The sequence below is a fragment of the Nothoprocta perdicaria genome, unplaced genomic scaffold (assembly GCF_003342845.1).
Source record: "Nothoprocta perdicaria isolate Ctin4 unplaced genomic scaffold, notPer1 scaffold_20, whole genome shotgun sequence".
Taxonomy (NCBI): domain Eukaryota; kingdom Metazoa; phylum Chordata; class Aves; order Tinamiformes; family Tinamidae; genus Nothoprocta; species Nothoprocta perdicaria.
This window is the reverse complement of record NW_020455205.1, coordinates 2,686,862-2,704,318: the sequence shown is the minus strand read 5'-3', so window position 1 is coordinate 2,704,318 and position 17,457 is coordinate 2,686,862. Positions and strand designations below refer to the sequence as shown.

The following is a 17,457-nucleotide window of genomic DNA, read 5'->3' as shown; positions in this document are numbered from 1 at the left end:
AGACATGTTAGCATGTCTTATTTATAATTAGGCATGTTGAATTTTGAACGTTGCCAAAAGAGGGGGCTTCCATTTCATGTTTTGTTGTGTTATGTTCCATTGTTATGTTTTGTTATTAAAAAAATACCTTTTTTGGGACAAATGGATACTTTGAATCTGGACTGTATTTTCAGTACATCTCTAGTGAATTAATTGTATATTGTTTGCCTATTTTATCATGCAGTGAAAAAARCATGTTAGATTGTTCTGATGGTAATCAATTATTTTGGATGTGTTAAGGGTAATAAAGGAAACCCAGGAATAACTGGTCTGGCAGGTTATCCTGGAGCTCGAGGTCCCAAGGGATTACCAGGCATGCCAGGGGCCATGGGAGCACCAGGACTAAAGGTACATCAGCGGCATCTTGTTTAAATACGATATTACTGATACCATTTGGACTTCATACTGCAAAAAGTGATTGTGAGACTGCCATGCTATTGCTAATTATGTGAGGATTGATACCRAAACATTGGAAGGGTAACATTACAGCTTGTGCTGACCTCACTTCTGTAAACTCTAAGTAGAAAGTAGAATCCCCATCTATCTGTCCAAATGCTACTTTCAGCTCAAGCAACTATGCAAAAATCTGTTTTTATTTATCAAAGCTTTAGGGCCAAAGGATTTCTACCTTTTTTTTTTAAATTTCTATAACTGAGACCAGACCTGGTAACAAACATATTTGAACATCTGAGCAATTTATTGATGATGAAGTGCTCTACTTTTTCAATGTTAAGCCCCAAGTTTGGGGGCAACAGTTGTCTGGGATGCTCATTTATCATAGGAGTGGATTTTTACTCATTCTGCCCTGTAAGAAGTCTGAGAGTGCACCATTTTCCAGACAGTTCCAGCTACGGACATCAGCATATCCTCAAATTCTATTGMTAATATTAGCTAGACACATTTCAATAGTAAAAAAAGCAAAAAAAAAGAGAATATTATGGAAATAATTTTCAGAATTCAGAGTAGAACTTGTAACTTAGTGTTTTACAGTGTTACTGACCCTTTAGAGCCCCTTAGAACCCATAAATTACTTGAATTAAATTACGCCCCCTTAGAACCCATAAATTACTTGAAAATTGGGAGAAGAAAATACTGTCTCCTTTCTTAGCTTTCCATGAAAATATGTCAGTATAAACTATACTCACTATTTGTAGTGACTTTTTCCCACTGCTCCCAATCTGGATTACACCCCTTGGTGTATACAATGAACTGGAGGAGGTAGTTCCTGTGCAAAAMACTTGCCATCTGAAAGAGAGAATAGAGAAGACAAGGGGAAAAGGATGTCATATGATGCAAAATAAGCACATTAAATTAGAGTGGATCCTCTGTATTGGTCCAAAAGTCCATCTTTGGAGCTGAAGTAAACACCTAGGAAAGAGCTTAAGAGCAAACCAAGCATGAGAGGGTGTGCTCCCAGCCCTAACTTCTTGCACTTCTGCAACCTCCTAAGCTGGCTATGATTTCTATATACTTAACACTCCTGGAGTCTTATATATACTTTCATGACTGTGATAATAATGATAATAAAGTCTATATTATCTTCTTATCCACAGGGTGAGAAAGGGCTTCAGGGTCACCCAGGGAAACGAGGCAAAAGGGGTCTTCCAGGATCACAAGGTGACCAGGGGCCAGCAGGCGACACTGGACTGAAAGGACAGGCTGTACGTAATAGCATCTGTTGACACAAAACTAGTCCAAGAGTTTCCCACATAAAATAATAATGAGGATGCCTGCTTCTGTTACAGGGAGAACATGGAGATCAAGGTTTGATGGGGTTTCAAGGATTCCCAGGCCCGAAAGTATGTGTTTGTTCTTTTCTATTAGATTTTAAGCTATTTACAGAGTGAAATTTGTTAGGAAAGCACAGATTTAATTGGCTTTAACAATAATTTGTTCAAGAACTATCTGAACTACTGGAAAGCCGCAGACAGAGTTTTATACTGCATGTCCAAAGAATGAAGTTCTGGATCAGTGAGCTTGGTATTTTCACTGTTACTGCTCTTAAAAAGTATCTTGCTTGCACTGATTATAAGAGATTAAAAGCAAGTCAAAGCTAATGTTCTTGTCTGACTAAACTATCCCTTTGCATTTTCAGGGTCCTGCAGGTGACAGTGGCTTTGTTGGAATTCTGGGGCCGAAAGGTCCAACAGGCCAAGTCGTAAGTCTTTTGCCAAACTAAAGAAATTTAGAGTGGCTTGCAGGTGGCATATTTCTTTGCATTTAGGGAATTCTGTTTTTCCTGTTAGGGAATTCTGTTTTTCCTGTTTTCAAGGCCAGAAGCCACCTTTTTTTTTTTTTTTTTTTTTTTTTAAAAAAAAAGATCTTTGTACTATTGGGGAATGTGCATCCAGCTTACAGTGTAAAGTGAAAAGATAGAGGGGAGGTTGTAGCACAGAAGGTCTTACTGCAAGACGCTGTTATCTCACTGAAGCCATTGACATCTCAGCGCTTGTGATACATGTTCACYGAGCCATCATCTCATGACCAGAGGCAGTGCTAACAATTTCAGTGGCCTGTACTGACAAGTATTTTCTTTTCCTAAACTTCCCCGTACAAGAGCAACTCTGCAAAAGAGTATTTTTCTCTAAAGGAAATGAAACAATAAAGTAACATTTTGAGCAATACTTTCTGGCAGTATTGTAGAAATACTTGTGGACAATAGTATTGCTCAAGGTATAGTTGCAGGTAGCTCAATACTGATCTTTAGTACAGCGTGCTTAAATATCCACTTTTTTAGTGTATGGACTCATATAGAAGGTGATAGTGGGGCTCTCCAAGCATAAATAATTAATAATTATTAAAAAAAAAATGTTAATTGCATTTCAGTGTGCACTCAGCCTTCAGAAGGACATTGCGGTGATAATTTAGATACGTGCCAGGACTGTAGGCTGAGAAACTTTTTAAACCAGAGCATGTCTTGAGGAATTTTGTCATTTTGAAAACATGGCAGGACTAATAAATTCTTATGTTTATTTATAGGGATACATTGGCCCTGTTGGTCGAGAAGGTGTAACAGGTCCAACTGGCAGGCCTGTAAGTTTCCCATTCTGTTTGTATATTTGGTTATTTCACCCATATCRTTATTTTTGCGATTAGCAACCTTATTTTCCATTTGCAAACAGCAGCTAGCAAGATCGCCTTTATATCATACCATGCTTATGAGCTAACCCATGTGATTCTGTAATAAAAATAAGATGAAAAAGGTAACTGCAATGACCTTTTCCCTAAGTACAGTGTACAGAGTATCTGTCTGGAGGGGCCAGCAGGCAAGTCAAAGTGTGAACACACATCAGATATTCTGACTCAGCTTTGAGATATTTATTGAGAGCGTCCATGCTTGGTTTCAGTGCACTTGAACTTTCATGTGTTGGTGCAGTACCTTTGTTTGACCTAAACTTTCTCCAGACATGCATACTGGATGAACCCAAAGGCCCTGACTGGGGTACTCCAGTCTTTTCCATCAATCTTCCTGTCCCTTCTGATGACCCTCAAAGCTACCCAGGTTCTCTGTGGTGGGGACACTCTGCCTCGGTCCTTGTTTCCATTCCTTGCCTCACACTCTGTGCTGGAAATGGAAGAGTGTCTTGCAAGGGCACCCTGAGACCAGAGTACCTCTCTCACCCATGCGAGAGATTTTTATAAACTTTTCCTACCACCAGAGTTCCGCTCTTGGAATAAGACTTGAATGGAATGAGAATATCTAAAAAGTTGAAATGATGGTTATAAAATARCATAAATATACAGTAAAAATAATAAAAATGAGTACTTACATGTGTACAGGAGAATTCAAAAAGGAAGGGGAAGGGAAAGATTCCTTCTGTAATTAACATAYAGCAGAATTAGAGGCCCAGAACTGCAAATATTTCTACAGATGAACCAAGACTAGAGTATTTCTGTAAGCAGTGTAGTGCTTGCACGTCTTAATTAGTTCACTCCCAGGAGGCTAGAAAGCCTGTTGGATTAACAGTTTCTCTTTCTTACAGGGACCCAGGGGTGAAAAGGGCATACAGGGTGAAATTGTAAGTTGAAACAACTCTTGTGCTTTCATGTTCCTTGGATGTACTTTTGAGTCCTCTGAATGCAGTGTACTGGGCAGTCCAGCTGAGTTCCTGGGAAGCACTAGCCTGGAAAGCTGATGCCATGAGCTGAAGCCTGACCTTTTTCTGGGCAAGTTGTCTCCTGTAGGTACCATGATAGGAGTGTTCTGCCTGGGAATACAGTCCCTGATCATGTAGGGATCATATCTGTCCYGCTTCAGATTTAAACCAACAAAATTCAATATTCTGGGTTCAGCATGGTTTGTGTAAAGAACCACGTTTGTGAGTCTGCATGATCCTGTCTAGGGAGAGGAACAGAATATTATATTAATTCTCTTACATTAATATTTGGTTTACTTTAAAGTGCAGGAGCTACTAAAGCAGCCAATTAGTACTGACTATACAAAAGGCCAGTGTCAATTTACCATATTTACTCCAAATAGCTATCAACTATCATTTTAGTCTTATGACATTATTGCATGTGACAATCATCTGCTTTGCTAGTAACTGGCCCATGTGATCTTGTGCCTGTTACTTTGCCTTTCATCTTTCCCTACTCAGAAACATTTGTTTTCTCTTATCTTACTGTGTTTTGGCTTAAGGTCTGTCTGTGCACAGAGACAGCCAGTTCTGACCTAATTGTCTAATGAAAGATGATAGAAATAAATTAGAAATGCTGAAAATTGCTGTAAGAATTAAGGCTCAGAACTAAGTTTGCTGTAAATATCTCAGGGAACTTTCTGCTTTTGTTCTAATGTTCTGGGGGCAATTTCTGTCTCAGAGTAGGAGTACCACGAGACTTTTGATTCATACTGCTGTTAACCCTTGTAGTTATGTGTTTCTCGTGTGTTCTCACAGTCTATAAAAATTATCAAGATAGAGCTAAAAATGCTCAGACACTTTAAAAAATAAATTTAAAAAAAAAAAAGAAAGGAAAGACAAAATCCAAAACAGTGAGCAAGAAACATTCGTTTCCATAATTGGTGCTGGCGTTTGACAACTGAATCATGAGTTCCTCCCTGAGACTGTCTTCAGAAGTATGTTTAATTTAAAATGATACACGGCAGCATTAGTTTAAACTCTGTAGCCAGGGAGATGTTTTATTTCCAACTATTTTCAGACACAGAGGAGCAAAAATGATTTTCAGCCAGCTGTGTATTCCAAGCTTTGAATTTATTCTTTTAAAATTGATATTGGCATTCTTCCTAGAATCTCAAAGGTTTTAACTTTTCCCATAGCAATTCTACTGCTACTGTTTAACTTACAGTTGTAGTGYGTTGTGGATATAGTGATTATTACTAGAAAGATATGTCATTTTTTCCACTGAAAAACATAGATAGCAGGCCTTTGTGGAACTGCTACAGGGTCTGTCTGATGCAAACAACACTTTAAAAGTAAGTATTAGCTATTATCCTAATTACAATTATACATATTTCACCAGGAGTTCTAGGCTCTCCCTGATATGATAACAGTCTTGCCTTATTCTTGCATGCTGCCAGCTCTGTGAGCCTCTTGTGCTAGTAGGTGTAAGACTAGCAAAGAGTTTTCTTAGTAGCATCCCAAATGGTTGATGACAAAACCCTAAATCCCTGGTGTTTTGTGGTTCTGGGTTGCTCTCCTTTCTCTAATTGCCTTTGATCTAGCTTCAAGTTGTGCCAGGGAATGTTCAGTTTGGGTATTAGGAACAATTTCTACATGGAAAGAGTAGTTAAGCATTGAAACAAGCTGYCCAGGGAAGTGGTGGAGTCACTTAGTGGTGACTTAGTGGTGGAGGCACTTAGGGATGTGGTTTAGCGGCCTGGTGGTGATGGATTTACAGTTGGACTCTTATCTTGAAGATCTTTTCCAACTATTATGATTCAGGTGGGATAGCTACACCCAATCAAACTGACAGGCCTATGATACTCCCTGTGCAACAGTGTGTAAAGATGCTAGGGCAGTTATGACAATCTGATCATTTTTGTCATGGGATTCATCCCCTTATTAATTTTCACAGCATTCATTTTCTCARTACCTAAATATTTTTATATCAAACAGATTTTTGTGCAATTAGCTTCATCAGATTGATAAAATGTTCTATTTGTAGCTTCAGGAAAATGGGAAATATAATGTGAAACAAGAACAGTTTAGAAATCTGTTCTTCTGTCCCTAGCAGTTTAAGTCAAGAATCATTCTGCCCAAGTCAGTGATTACATTAACAGAAAGCTGATGGAAGTCAGAAGATAATGTAAAATGTGTCCTATATTTTTATACCACAACTCTTTCTAATTTGAATTATGAAATGACCAATATACTAACAAAGTCTTAATCTTGAAAATTAGTGTGCACATGTTAGCTTTAAACATGAGTGGTGCTGTTTTTGAGATTGCTTATGTTTTTGAAGTTAAGAATGTGTATCATTGCATGTAAGATCAGGACCATACAGTATTAGAAAAGATTAGAATTTTGGCCTTTGAACTTCTGTACTAGCAATCAAATTAAGTGATTAAAAATTAAAAGAACATACTAAAACTGATTGTTTTATTCTTCATTTTTGTTATTAAGAACTGGAATTGCACTTCTATCACTTAAATTCTAATATGATCAAAGGATAAATTAAGTAGATTTGTAAAAGTAATCCTCTACATTCCATTGGAATATTCTGCAATTAACTTAATGCATGAAATGTGTGATTTAACATTACTCTGTTGTTCTGCAACAAAACAAAGAATATTTGTACGTCTCTRCAAGGTTTTCAACATACTCTGGATARCTTTGTTATATTCAAAAGGTTTGTAAAGGTAATTCATATAGGCCTTTGAAGCTTAAATGCATTTAAGAAATGCAATATGCCTTAAAGAGTTTTACTGCAGTTAAAAAGTAGTATTCAATATTTACCTTTTTCCACATGGCTTTTATTGGCAAGAAGACAGTGAATCAAGACAAATCAAATTCCTTCATTGCAAAATAGCTTGAAAACGTAGGAACAGTGTACTTTTTATATTAAAAAAAAAAAATCCAATTCTATATCGGAAACTGAAACAAACTTGAACTGTCCTTCTCCCAATAATCCTGAAGTTTTWAAATTGTGACATATGCCAAGATGATTGAAATATTAACTAAAGCATGCAGTCATCTGAAAAATCTACTGGAATTTCTAAATCTTGGCATCCAGAACAAAGACACCTATTCATTGGAGAGCAGTGGTTACTTAGGGACGAACTGTTGAAGACATTCTGCATTGCCCGAGTTGGTAATTGCATAGTCAAGTCTTGTGGAAAAAAAAAAATAACGAATGTGGCCTTACAATGTCAAATTCACTTCTCACATTTCTGTTTCACATTCTTTTTTCATTTTATACCGAATATATTTCACTAAGCGTGATGATAGAGTCTAGTAATATATACTCAGAGGCCTGGAAGTATTCTGCAGCAGTCTTACAGTATTTGAGYTCCTGATCTGCTTAACTAAATGTGGATGTTAACTTTCTCAGCTGTCATCCAATAGTAGAGCCCTGTGGAACCCAGTTGATCTGCATCAGCTGGGGCTGTGTTCCAGAGCAGTCACATGGATGTCATCTCTGCAAATTCATCTGTTTTTGGTGTTGTAATAATGAAGAACAATAATAATGATTTATGCCCATTTAATAGCAGTAGGATTCCAAAGGAAATTCCAGGTTTGGCAATGATCACACTCAAATGAGTGAACAGATGCTAGAATCACAGAATGGTTGAGGTTGGAAGGGACCCCTAGAGATCATCTAGTCCAACCCCCCTGCTCCAGCAGGGACACCCAGAGCACGGGRCACAGGGTGGCATCCAGGCGGGTTTTGAAGATCTCCAGAGAAGGAGACTCCAGAGTCTCCCTGGGCAGCCTGTGCCAGTGCTCTGTCACCCTCACAGGAAAGAAGTTCTTCCTCATAGGGAGATGGAATTGYGTATGTTYCRGTTTGTACCCATTACCCCTTGTCCTGTCACTGGCCACCACTGAGAAGACTGGCCCAATTCTCTCTAGATTTTCCCCTGCATATTGATCAGATCCCCCTCTCAGTCTTCTCCAGACTAAACAGGCCATGCTTGTTTAGTCTTTCCTTATATAAGAGATWCTCCAGTCCCTTAATCATCTTTGTTGCTCTCTACTGGACCCTCTCTAGAAGCTCCACGTCCCTCTTATAATGGGGAGCCCAGAACTGCCCYCAATACTCCTGGTTCAGCCTCCCCAGAGCTGAGGAGAAGGGCAGGATCCCCTCCCTTGACCTATTGGCAACATCCTCCTGATYCAGCCAGGATCCCATTGGCATTCTTGGCCACGAGGGCACACTGCTCACTYATGGTTAACTTGGTGTCTACCAGGACTCGCAGGTCCCTCTCCGTGGAGCTGCTCTCCAGCAGGTCAGCCCCTAATCTGTCCTGGTGCCTGGGGTTGTTCCTGCCTCAGGGCAGGACCCTACACTCGCCCTTGTTGAACCTCAGGAGGTTCTTCTCTTGTCCAACTCTCCAGCCTGTCTAGGTCCCTCTGGATGGCAGCACAGCCCTCTGGACTCTCTGCCACTCCGCCCAGCTTGGGATCATCTGCAAACTTGCTCAGGGTGCCCTCTATGTCCTCATCCAAGTCATTGATGAACAAGTTGAAGAGCACTGGGCCCAGTGCTGTCCCTGAGTTATGTCTCCATCTTATTTAAATATTATCAGACCATATTTGTTTAAAATCTGGAAATAGCTTCAGTTGTGACTGTCACCTGTTCATGTCACAGAACATGCCTAGCATGGCTTTGGCCTCAGCACTCAGTCCCTCAATATAGCCCTACTGCTGTAGATGTGGTGCAAGAAATTAAATGATGGCCCCTACTTTTTTTTTTATTTAAATATGTATGATTTTTTTTTTTTTTTTTGCTGTAATGGCAGCTTGAAGCACAGCCTGAAATCAGAAACACATGTAGAAACACACACATCTTGTGAAATCTCATTTAAAGATTAATACTACAAGTATTAATACTGCATACAAATGATTTACATTTGATATTTCTTCTGAACAGATCAATTTAGAACATTTGTTAGCATGCCTGTTGTTTCTCCACTGGCCAGGACTTAGAGGCAAGAGTGCTTTTGCTGGAAAAGTTTGCTGTGCTTGAAAATTGATATAAGCAATACTGCTAAAGAATTTGGCTTTAACTCAGTTATGCTAAAACATTTTACTAATACATAATGCAGATGTTGCCTGTGCATTTCATCCTCTTCCTCCTCTTTCATTGGTATTAAGCTGCTGCTACCTACTCTCCTCTTTTTCCATGTCTTTGTTATTGTTTATGTTGCAGCAGCTCCTAGAGGCTTTGAATATATAGCGGCTGTGGAACATAATGTAGAAAAAAACATCACTATCGCTGCACAGGTGTAAATATTAATGATACATATCTTCTTAATTTGAATCGTTGCTCATGGATAATTCAGAGAGGGAGATGGCCAGTGCCTGTGAGGATCTGTGCCCGACCCCTAGACATCTCTTTTGCTTCCTTCCCTGCTTTAGGTTTAAGGCTGTGTGTTTTAGGCACTCTGAGCTGGGGGAAAGCTTCTCCTTCTCCCACTCTTCCCCACTATATCATCCTACAGCGTAAAATCATGGCCCTTAGGGATAAGGGCGTAATTTAGATAACACAAAGGAAACATGCAGTATTGCTACTCAACAAGGAACATCRTGTGTTCTAGCTGAAGGGTGAGCCTGCATTAAGAGGTAATAAACACTTATTCAGTCAGGCATTTTTTTTATTACCAGCTATAACGTTTTTCTGCTTCTGTCACCTTTCCTACAACATAATTCATATTTGTAACACATAATATTGGCACACTATGAATTAATACTTTGTATGGGGCCTCTGATGTGCTTTAATATCAAAAATAAATGATAAAAAAGTTTTCATATTCAGCCCAACCAACACTTCTCACAGGAATATTCCCACGTGAACAGAACATGGTACTTTTAAGAACAGCAACTAGTGATCAACAGCTTTACTAAGACCTGTGTCACAAACTGTTTTGCTTCATTGTACATGGGGAGCATTTTGTGGTATTTAAAAACAGAGAAGCAGAGACATTCGTCTATAATGGTTCCATCTTATCTCTGTTTCTTCCAGGGCCCTCAGGGACCTCGGGGCCAGCCAGGGCCACCTGTAAGTGCATAAAAAAAAGTGCACAGTTTTCCACTGTGAGCGTATCATGTGCAAATGTGATGCACCTAATAACCTACTTTCTCCAATTTTCTAGGGCCCACCTGGACCAYCAGGACCAAGAGTAAGTTCCCCAAGTACATTGAGTGCAGTACAGACCTTCTTGCTGAAAGCCATCCTCTCCACATGTGTTGCCTCTTCAGTCACTGCAAGTGTAAAGCGAATATGTTACCCAAGGGCCTCCGTCACAACCCTAATACCTTCTGAATGTTTCATTTTACACCAACATTTCCCTTCTACAATGCTGTCGAAACTGTATTAGGCAAAACTCATGAACCTTTRACATGGCTTAGTGCCATCTCACTGTAAAAAGCGTTTTCTGTTGAAACAATTCTGCATTTAAAGAATTGAAAGAAAGCACCAGGAAAATCCTGCGGGATCTTTGGCCCAGATGATCTCCCTATACAAACCTAACTGGATTGTTGCCTTCTAAGGGACTGTGCCAGTTATAGGATGGGGTCAATATCTGAAGGATCCAGAAAGCTGTGATAGTATTCATATCCTATGAACAAATCCTAATAGAGAACAAACTCTAAGACCTATTTGTTCATATGAATAGATTAATTCTTTAAAACAAAAAAACTCAAATCTGTTGTGTAACGTATACACCTTGCAGACAGCGCAGAGAATGGAGATAACCAGGGAACTGGTTTCCTCCTGAGGCTGGTTGCAGGCTAATCTTGGTGGTTCTTCGTGCTCTATGAGGGCGACCCTGCTCTGCAGCAGCTGCTGGCAGCTCATGCAGACCAGGGGGGCTGGCACCCACTCACCCTCTGCTCAAACACCCACCACACGTTTCTTTCTCCTCTGGGCACGAGAGCCATGGCTCTGCTTCCTGGGCACCCAGCAAAGACTTCCCTTCAGGAATGGAGCTTTCAGCTGGCAAGAGACTTGAGACCACGAGTGAGAYGTACACGTATGGTCCAAGTTGTATTTGTGCAACTGTTACAAATATATTTTTRTATTTGTATTTATATGTAAAGCTGTATATTGTACAGCTGTATGGCAGCTACATTGCCATATGCTTTGTTATGCCTTCTCTGGAAAGGAATAAAACACCTTCCCACTAATTTTAATCATTTTTTCTTAACTCTACAGATTAAATAACTGGAGGGAAATAGTTGGTGCACTAGTCTGTTCCTGTTATTCTAGTGTCTTATTTTTTGCTTCCAGGAGTATGATAGTTAAATTTTKTGTGTGTAGGGGGGATCTATTACTAGAAAGGTAATACGGTATTTCTGTATATATGCTTACTTTCTTYGGAAATGGAAGTAAGGATCCCATTTCAAGGGTATGTGTTTACACAGATATTTTTCCCCCTAAATTAATGAGCATATCATCTATATGAATCTGCAACAGTGCACAGCAGATTGCTGCCTGTGTCTTAGAATATTTCTTTTYAATTTATGTTCTAATTTTTATTTTTTCCAGAAACAAATGGACATCAACGCTGCTGTTCAAGCCTTGATCCAGTCAAATGCTGCACTGCAGATGGAGGTAATGTATTTCAATGTATTTATTATTGGCACACAGGGTATACAGTTATAAAATCTTTTTTTAAAGACCAGAACGAGGCCTCTTTACAAAAACTTTATTTAAGATTAGTGATGGATTGCAAATAATCACTATAGAATATAGTTAATTATAGTAAGATATATAAGATGCAATCTAAATGAAGACATAGTCTAAGACCAGACTTCACTGTTCAGAATCTGAACAGTTTCAAGTATRCTTGAAAAATGCACTAATTTTTCCTTTTTTCTTTTTTTTTTCTGTATCCACATTTCTATGCCAACATATCTTAATGATGTATTTGCATGATCTTAACCCGCCTGTAACTTCATTGTACTGATAATTTAATAAAAAATACTAATTTGTTTATTGGAATATCGTGTTGTTACCATGGTTTATATGGCTGATTGCATGCATCATAAACACTTTGCTTCTGTCTGGATCTTCAATGGCCATTTGATTTTTACTGCATGCACTGCTGTTTTGGTATTTCTTTGTGGTAACCCATTTACTAATGGCCTCTGGCAGAGATACCAGAATACTGAAGTAACTTTACTAGATCACAGTACAGAGATATTCAAAACACTGCACTACCTTAGCAATTTGCTGCACAGCATCAAGAACCCCCTTGGCACTCGGGATAATCCAGCCCGCATCTGCAGGGATTTGCTTAACTGTGAACGTAAAGTGTCTGATGGTAAGTGTCCATTTCCATAAAAGCTTGAACATAACTAGACTTTGAAATATTTTGTTTCAAAATGTTATTTCCCACTTCAAATTGTAACAGGTAGGGCTTTTTATCAGATTGTTTTGAAGCATGYGCAGCCATTTTATCTTTATTTAAGATGCACAATACGGATTTTGAAGAGGAAGTGATGTTACCAACCAATATTCATACTCCTCTTTGACTTTGATCTGATTACATCATCTGCCATAACTTTGTGTGGATCGGATTCTTGATTTCTAATGAGAAAAGCGTAAATAATGAGAAAAGCATCTGCCACTGTCAGCTGCATYGACAACCGTTCATATCCAAGGAGACCCTGGATGAATATTTCAAATGATTGTTAGAATGTTTAACGATTAAACTCAGATATAAATGACCTTCTGAGTATTAAGTGTTAACATTAAACAAGCTAATGAAAAAATAGGATATGACTTTAGACATTACAAGGAAATAAATGGCTGTTTCTTGGCATATGTCAGGACTAATCAATGAAGACGAGTCTAATCGGTGAAGATGAGTCTAACCCTCATTAAGACTGTGCACTGCTTAATGCCTCTCYGTCCTTTAGGGCCTCCAAGGTCACTGACCCCATCTCCATTTTACAGAGCATTATACACGCTCATGTAGACTGTACAGCACAGGTTCATGTGCATTTAACCCTAAATTAAAGGGAGCTAAGTTTTGCTATAACTTAGATGCACCCTATTTGTCCTATTTTTCCTTGTGGACCAAAATGTAGAAAGAAGAGAAAGAAAGGATTTTCAAGTTGCTGTGAGAGCATCAGGTTTTCCATCACAATCTTTGCATAGGTAGCCAGTACTGGATGGCTAAGATGATTTAGCTCATTATCTACTATAGCATTGCAGTAGTGGAAACTCTTGTTCCTTCCTTTCATTCCCAGTGAAGCTGTAGTAACAATATATCTGAGACTTGCCAGAAAGTAAATAAATAGACAAATAGCTTAGTAACAACTATATTTGTGGTTTACTTTTTTATCTGGGATTATATACTAATAGGAAAATACTGGATTGACCCAAATATTGGATGTCCTTCTGATGCCATTGAGGTCTTCTGCAACTTCACCGCAGGCGGTCAGACGTGTTTATCACCCGTGTCTGTGACAAAGGTACACGTTGCTGCTTGCTACAACTTTGAACAACTGAATGCTTCTTTATTTAACTTATGTTATATTGAGTGGCAGTTTATTTCTTTTATGTTTATCTCTTTGGGATAGCATGTCAGTATATATTGTGCTAGGGAAATTACAGTTTAGTGGAGATGACGTATATGAATTTTGACTAACTTGAGCATCGATGTTGTTTGTTTACTTAACCTCCATGCTGTTGGAGCTCCTCTTTGCTTTGCTTTATAGTTTTCTGTACAAAGTATAAAACAAGCCAGAAATTCTCCTAAGCTACATTAGTAACTGAGTATAGGAATGCTGAGGTTGCAAAGGGAAGTAGCAAAATAATTTTTGACACTTTTAGATACTGGTAAATGCCTTGTCAGGTGGAAAATAATTTCCTTTATGTCACRTAATCCATACCTCTCTATACATAGGAATAGAGACTTTATTTTTTGTGGAGTTTTACATATCTGTTTATCCTGAAGAGCAACAGTAATAACGTAAAGCATCCTCACACATTCTTAGATTTGAAAGATCCTTGTGTATGATCTGATCTTGCAGGAATTCTTCTTTGGAATAACTAGAAGAACTTTAGACTTGSTGCCTAAAGTATGCTTGTAAACTTCAGGATGTTAATGGGATCAAGGTATTGTCTAAGGACAGCAAATGTTGGGAGCGCCGATAAAAGACTGTTGCTGAAACCACCTTTGTTTGAAAAACATATAATCGTTTGTTTTAGTTTCTGTTTACAGAGTAATGGTATCTGCCCCGCTGTGTCCCAGCAAGTTTGTGAGCATTAGCAAATGTTTATATTTGAGCTTTGAAAATGTCCTATCAAACTTTCTGAGTTTGCAGTGTTGGGTACTACAGAACCTTCTCAAAGAGATAAATCATGCTCTTTGGCATTGATCCCGTATATAAACATGTATCCATGCTCCCATGCCTGAACACCGCGCATACATCTGCCTGTCACTTCATGTTGCCTTGGCCAGCCAGCATAGYCCAGCTGTCAGTCTAACGATGCTTTTCTTCTGGAACTTAGCTGGAGTTTGGCGTTGGAAAGGTGCAGATGAACTTCCTTCATTTACTGAGCTCCGAAGCGACCCACAGCATCACAGTCCACTGTCTGAACACGCCCGTGTGGGGATTGAATGAGGCAGGTGGCCAGAAAACACCGATTAGCTTCAAGGGATGGAACGGTCAAATGTTTAAAGCAAATACGCGACTTGAACCAAAGGTGCTTATGGACGAATGCATGGTAAATACTTTTTAGCATTATTAAGCCCATAATGGAATGAGTGCTTAATAATTATTAATGTTCTGCAAGTAAATAAGCTTTGAGGATATATATTTTTCCTAACATTGTAACGATAGTTTAGATTTTCTTGCTTTGAAGCTTACTACTTATGTCATTCTGCATATGTGTCTGTGTGCAAAATTTTGATATGAAATTCAACATCAGTCYGAATGCAAAAGCTATTACAATAATGCCGAACATCCATGCTTGCTATTAGCATTGGATTCCCTGTAGTTACAGATACTACACGGGGACAGGAGAGAGCCTGGAACAGATCTAAGGAGATCCTCCTCTCGTTCCCCATGATGATTTCTCAAGGGCCGGCTGAAAGCCTTCGGATGCTTGCAGAGTTCCTGAGCATAGGCTTGCTGTTAAGTTTGGAGRTGAATTTCCCAGGTGATCTGAGAGGCCTTATACCCCCAGCTGGCCTCGGCACCTGCTCTAGCCCCATTTCAGAGCACGCTGAGGAGCTGCTGCTTCATCAAAGCACTGGCATTAGTGCCCGGGAGAAATCGCGTTCGTTAAATGTGCAGTTCCTTTATGAAACAGCGGGAGGAGAATGTTTCTATGTACCCCTGTGGTTCCTTAGGGCCAGTTTCAGTTTGTGTTGTGAGGTTCATTTCTGACACCAAGTTGCTGTTCTGCCTGTGTGTGTTGCAGATCCAGGACGGCAGCTGGCACAAGACGCAGTTCTCTTTTCACGCTCAGGACACTTGTCARCTCCCGGTCGTCCAGGTTCACATGTTCTCTCATCTCAAACCAGGGCAACAGCACTTCGTAGAAAGCGGCGCAGTGTGCTTCCTTTAAGGCTCCCGTGCTGGTATTTACATCACCATAGAGCTGTTGCATCGATTGAACGTTACAAGCACTATCACTGCTATGAAATGGAAGAAATATTTCAGAGTTGGTTACCATGAACCTCAGAAAGTAAAAGACTTCCTCCTAAGGAGAAATGGCATTGAAAAATGTAAAGAAACCAAAAAAAAAAAAAAAAAGACTTCAACATCTTTTTTGATAACGTATTTAATTCTTTTATATTGGTTGGTGCTTTCTTGTATAATTTCCTGGAACTGAGAATTAAATATTTGACCACGGAAGTCTTCAGGACCTCTGGTGCTGCAGTAACGCCAGAGCACTGCAAGCAATGCCTGAGGARAGCTGGAGACACGCAGTCCTGAGGAGCAATACTGGCTAGGGCTCCGAAATGTGCAATATAGCTTGTGTTTGAAACATGAATGAGTTTGAACATGCCACAGTACAATACATCTTCCTTAAGCACAAAGCTGTATTATAGTCCTGGGTGGACACACACATCTTAACAGATGGTTCACTACCTCTTACGTGTTTCTGTCCGCGTTGCCTTGGTGCTCTTCATAACACAAGGTGCTTGTGGCCTTAGCAGAGATAACCTGAGTCCCTTTTTGTCTTTTGGACTGTATGTGCTGGCTACATCAAGATAYGTTTCTGTCATAAAGGTACTTACTATAAATTGTCAGTCACCTACTTCGTTACAACTAAAGCATTATTTATGTGGATTTCTTGTTTAAAGTATTTTTGTGTACTGTTGTGGAAGCAGTATATGCGGCAGAGCATTGTATATGATGCATATAGTCAGAAGAGCTAGCTTTGTAGCCATTGTAAAAAATGTTGTAGAAGAGCCACCTTTTGTAGTTTTGAGGTTTAGACTCTATTACACTTACATTTTTGAATGCCAAAGGCATCTTAAGATGATACAGTGTGTATATATTTTGTAACTTGCTCAAAGTTTTACTACAGCATGTCTTTGGAATGGCTGCTGATAAATTATAATCATTTTATCAACTTAGAAATTCCTTTTTTTTTTACTAGACAATTTTGGTTTACCTRAATTAGGCCTACTATGCCTTAAAAAAAAAAATCAGGAACAGCACCGTTTATGCCGCTGTGTGTTCGCAATCTAAAGTTTACTCCGTATGACAAGATGATGCCAAACYGTACCGGGAAGCAGGGAGCTGTTCAAACACTTTGACCCACAGGAAGTCCCTCATACCAAATTGTAATAAAACGAGCTTTAAAACTAAACATTTGTTTTGGGTTGTGCTGCCTCGTAGTGTGTCGGTCAAGCTCGGGGCTGGGGCGTTTGGGACAGGGGCATTGTTGGCCTTCATGAGGCAGCAGGCCTGCGCCTCCCCTTTCACCTCCTGCACAAGAACCACTTCTGTGCTTGCTGAGGAAGTTTGAGGAAAAAAAAAAAAAAAAGAAAAAGAAAAATTATAGAATGCACCAATTTTCTGCCTGTAATTTTTGCATTTTTATGGCCATCAGCGTCACTTCACGTGTGTTTCCAGTTTGGTTCGGGAGCCGATGTTGTGATAAATAGACTTTAGCAGGAATACCACCCTTTAGAAAACGTTCTGAGTGTATTTTCCCTACTGGCCTTGCACCGTTTTTTGCCAGTACAAGTTTCCACCTTGCTGTCGGTTTCTTAACCCTAACGGCCGGGACAGGCCCCATGGCCGCCCTCCGCCGCGAGGCCGGCCT

General features: G+C 39.5%; 2 protein-coding genes across 2 annotated transcripts in view; both read left to right on the top strand.

The window, feature by feature from the left end:
- The window catches only part of COL24A1 (collagen type XXIV alpha 1 chain), a 115,634-nt gene extending 99,855 nt beyond the window's left edge, over positions 1 to 15,779 (top strand). Inside the window, exons 49-61 of the mRNA XM_026038019.1 lie at positions 280 to 387; positions 1,593 to 1,700; positions 1,785 to 1,838; positions 2,135 to 2,197; positions 3,019 to 3,072; positions 4,023 to 4,058; positions 10,183 to 10,218; positions 10,313 to 10,339; positions 11,707 to 11,772; positions 12,316 to 12,484; positions 13,531 to 13,640; positions 14,683 to 14,898; positions 15,598 to 15,779. Of these exons, the coding sequence (XP_025893804.1) occupies positions 280 to 387; positions 1,593 to 1,700; positions 1,785 to 1,838; positions 2,135 to 2,197; positions 3,019 to 3,072; positions 4,023 to 4,058; positions 10,183 to 10,218; positions 10,313 to 10,339; positions 11,707 to 11,772; positions 12,316 to 12,484; positions 13,531 to 13,640; positions 14,683 to 14,898; positions 15,598 to 15,744 (1,194 nt within the window). The 3' untranslated portion in view covers positions 15,745 to 15,779. The remainder of the gene's footprint in view (positions 1 to 279; positions 388 to 1,592; positions 1,701 to 1,784; positions 1,839 to 2,134; positions 2,198 to 3,018; positions 3,073 to 4,022; positions 4,059 to 10,182; positions 10,219 to 10,312; positions 10,340 to 11,706; positions 11,773 to 12,315; positions 12,485 to 13,530; positions 13,641 to 14,682; positions 14,899 to 15,597) is intronic.
- A 71-nt stretch (positions 15,780 to 15,850) lies between these two features.
- The window catches only part of ZNHIT6 (zinc finger HIT-type containing 6), a 31,100-nt gene continuing 29,493 nt past the window's right edge, over positions 15,851 to 17,457 (top strand). Inside the window, exon 1 of the mRNA XM_026038018.1 lies at positions 15,851 to 15,864. Coding sequence (XP_025893803.1) covers positions 15,851 to 15,864 — 14 coding nt within the window. The remainder of the gene's footprint in view (positions 15,865 to 17,457) is intronic.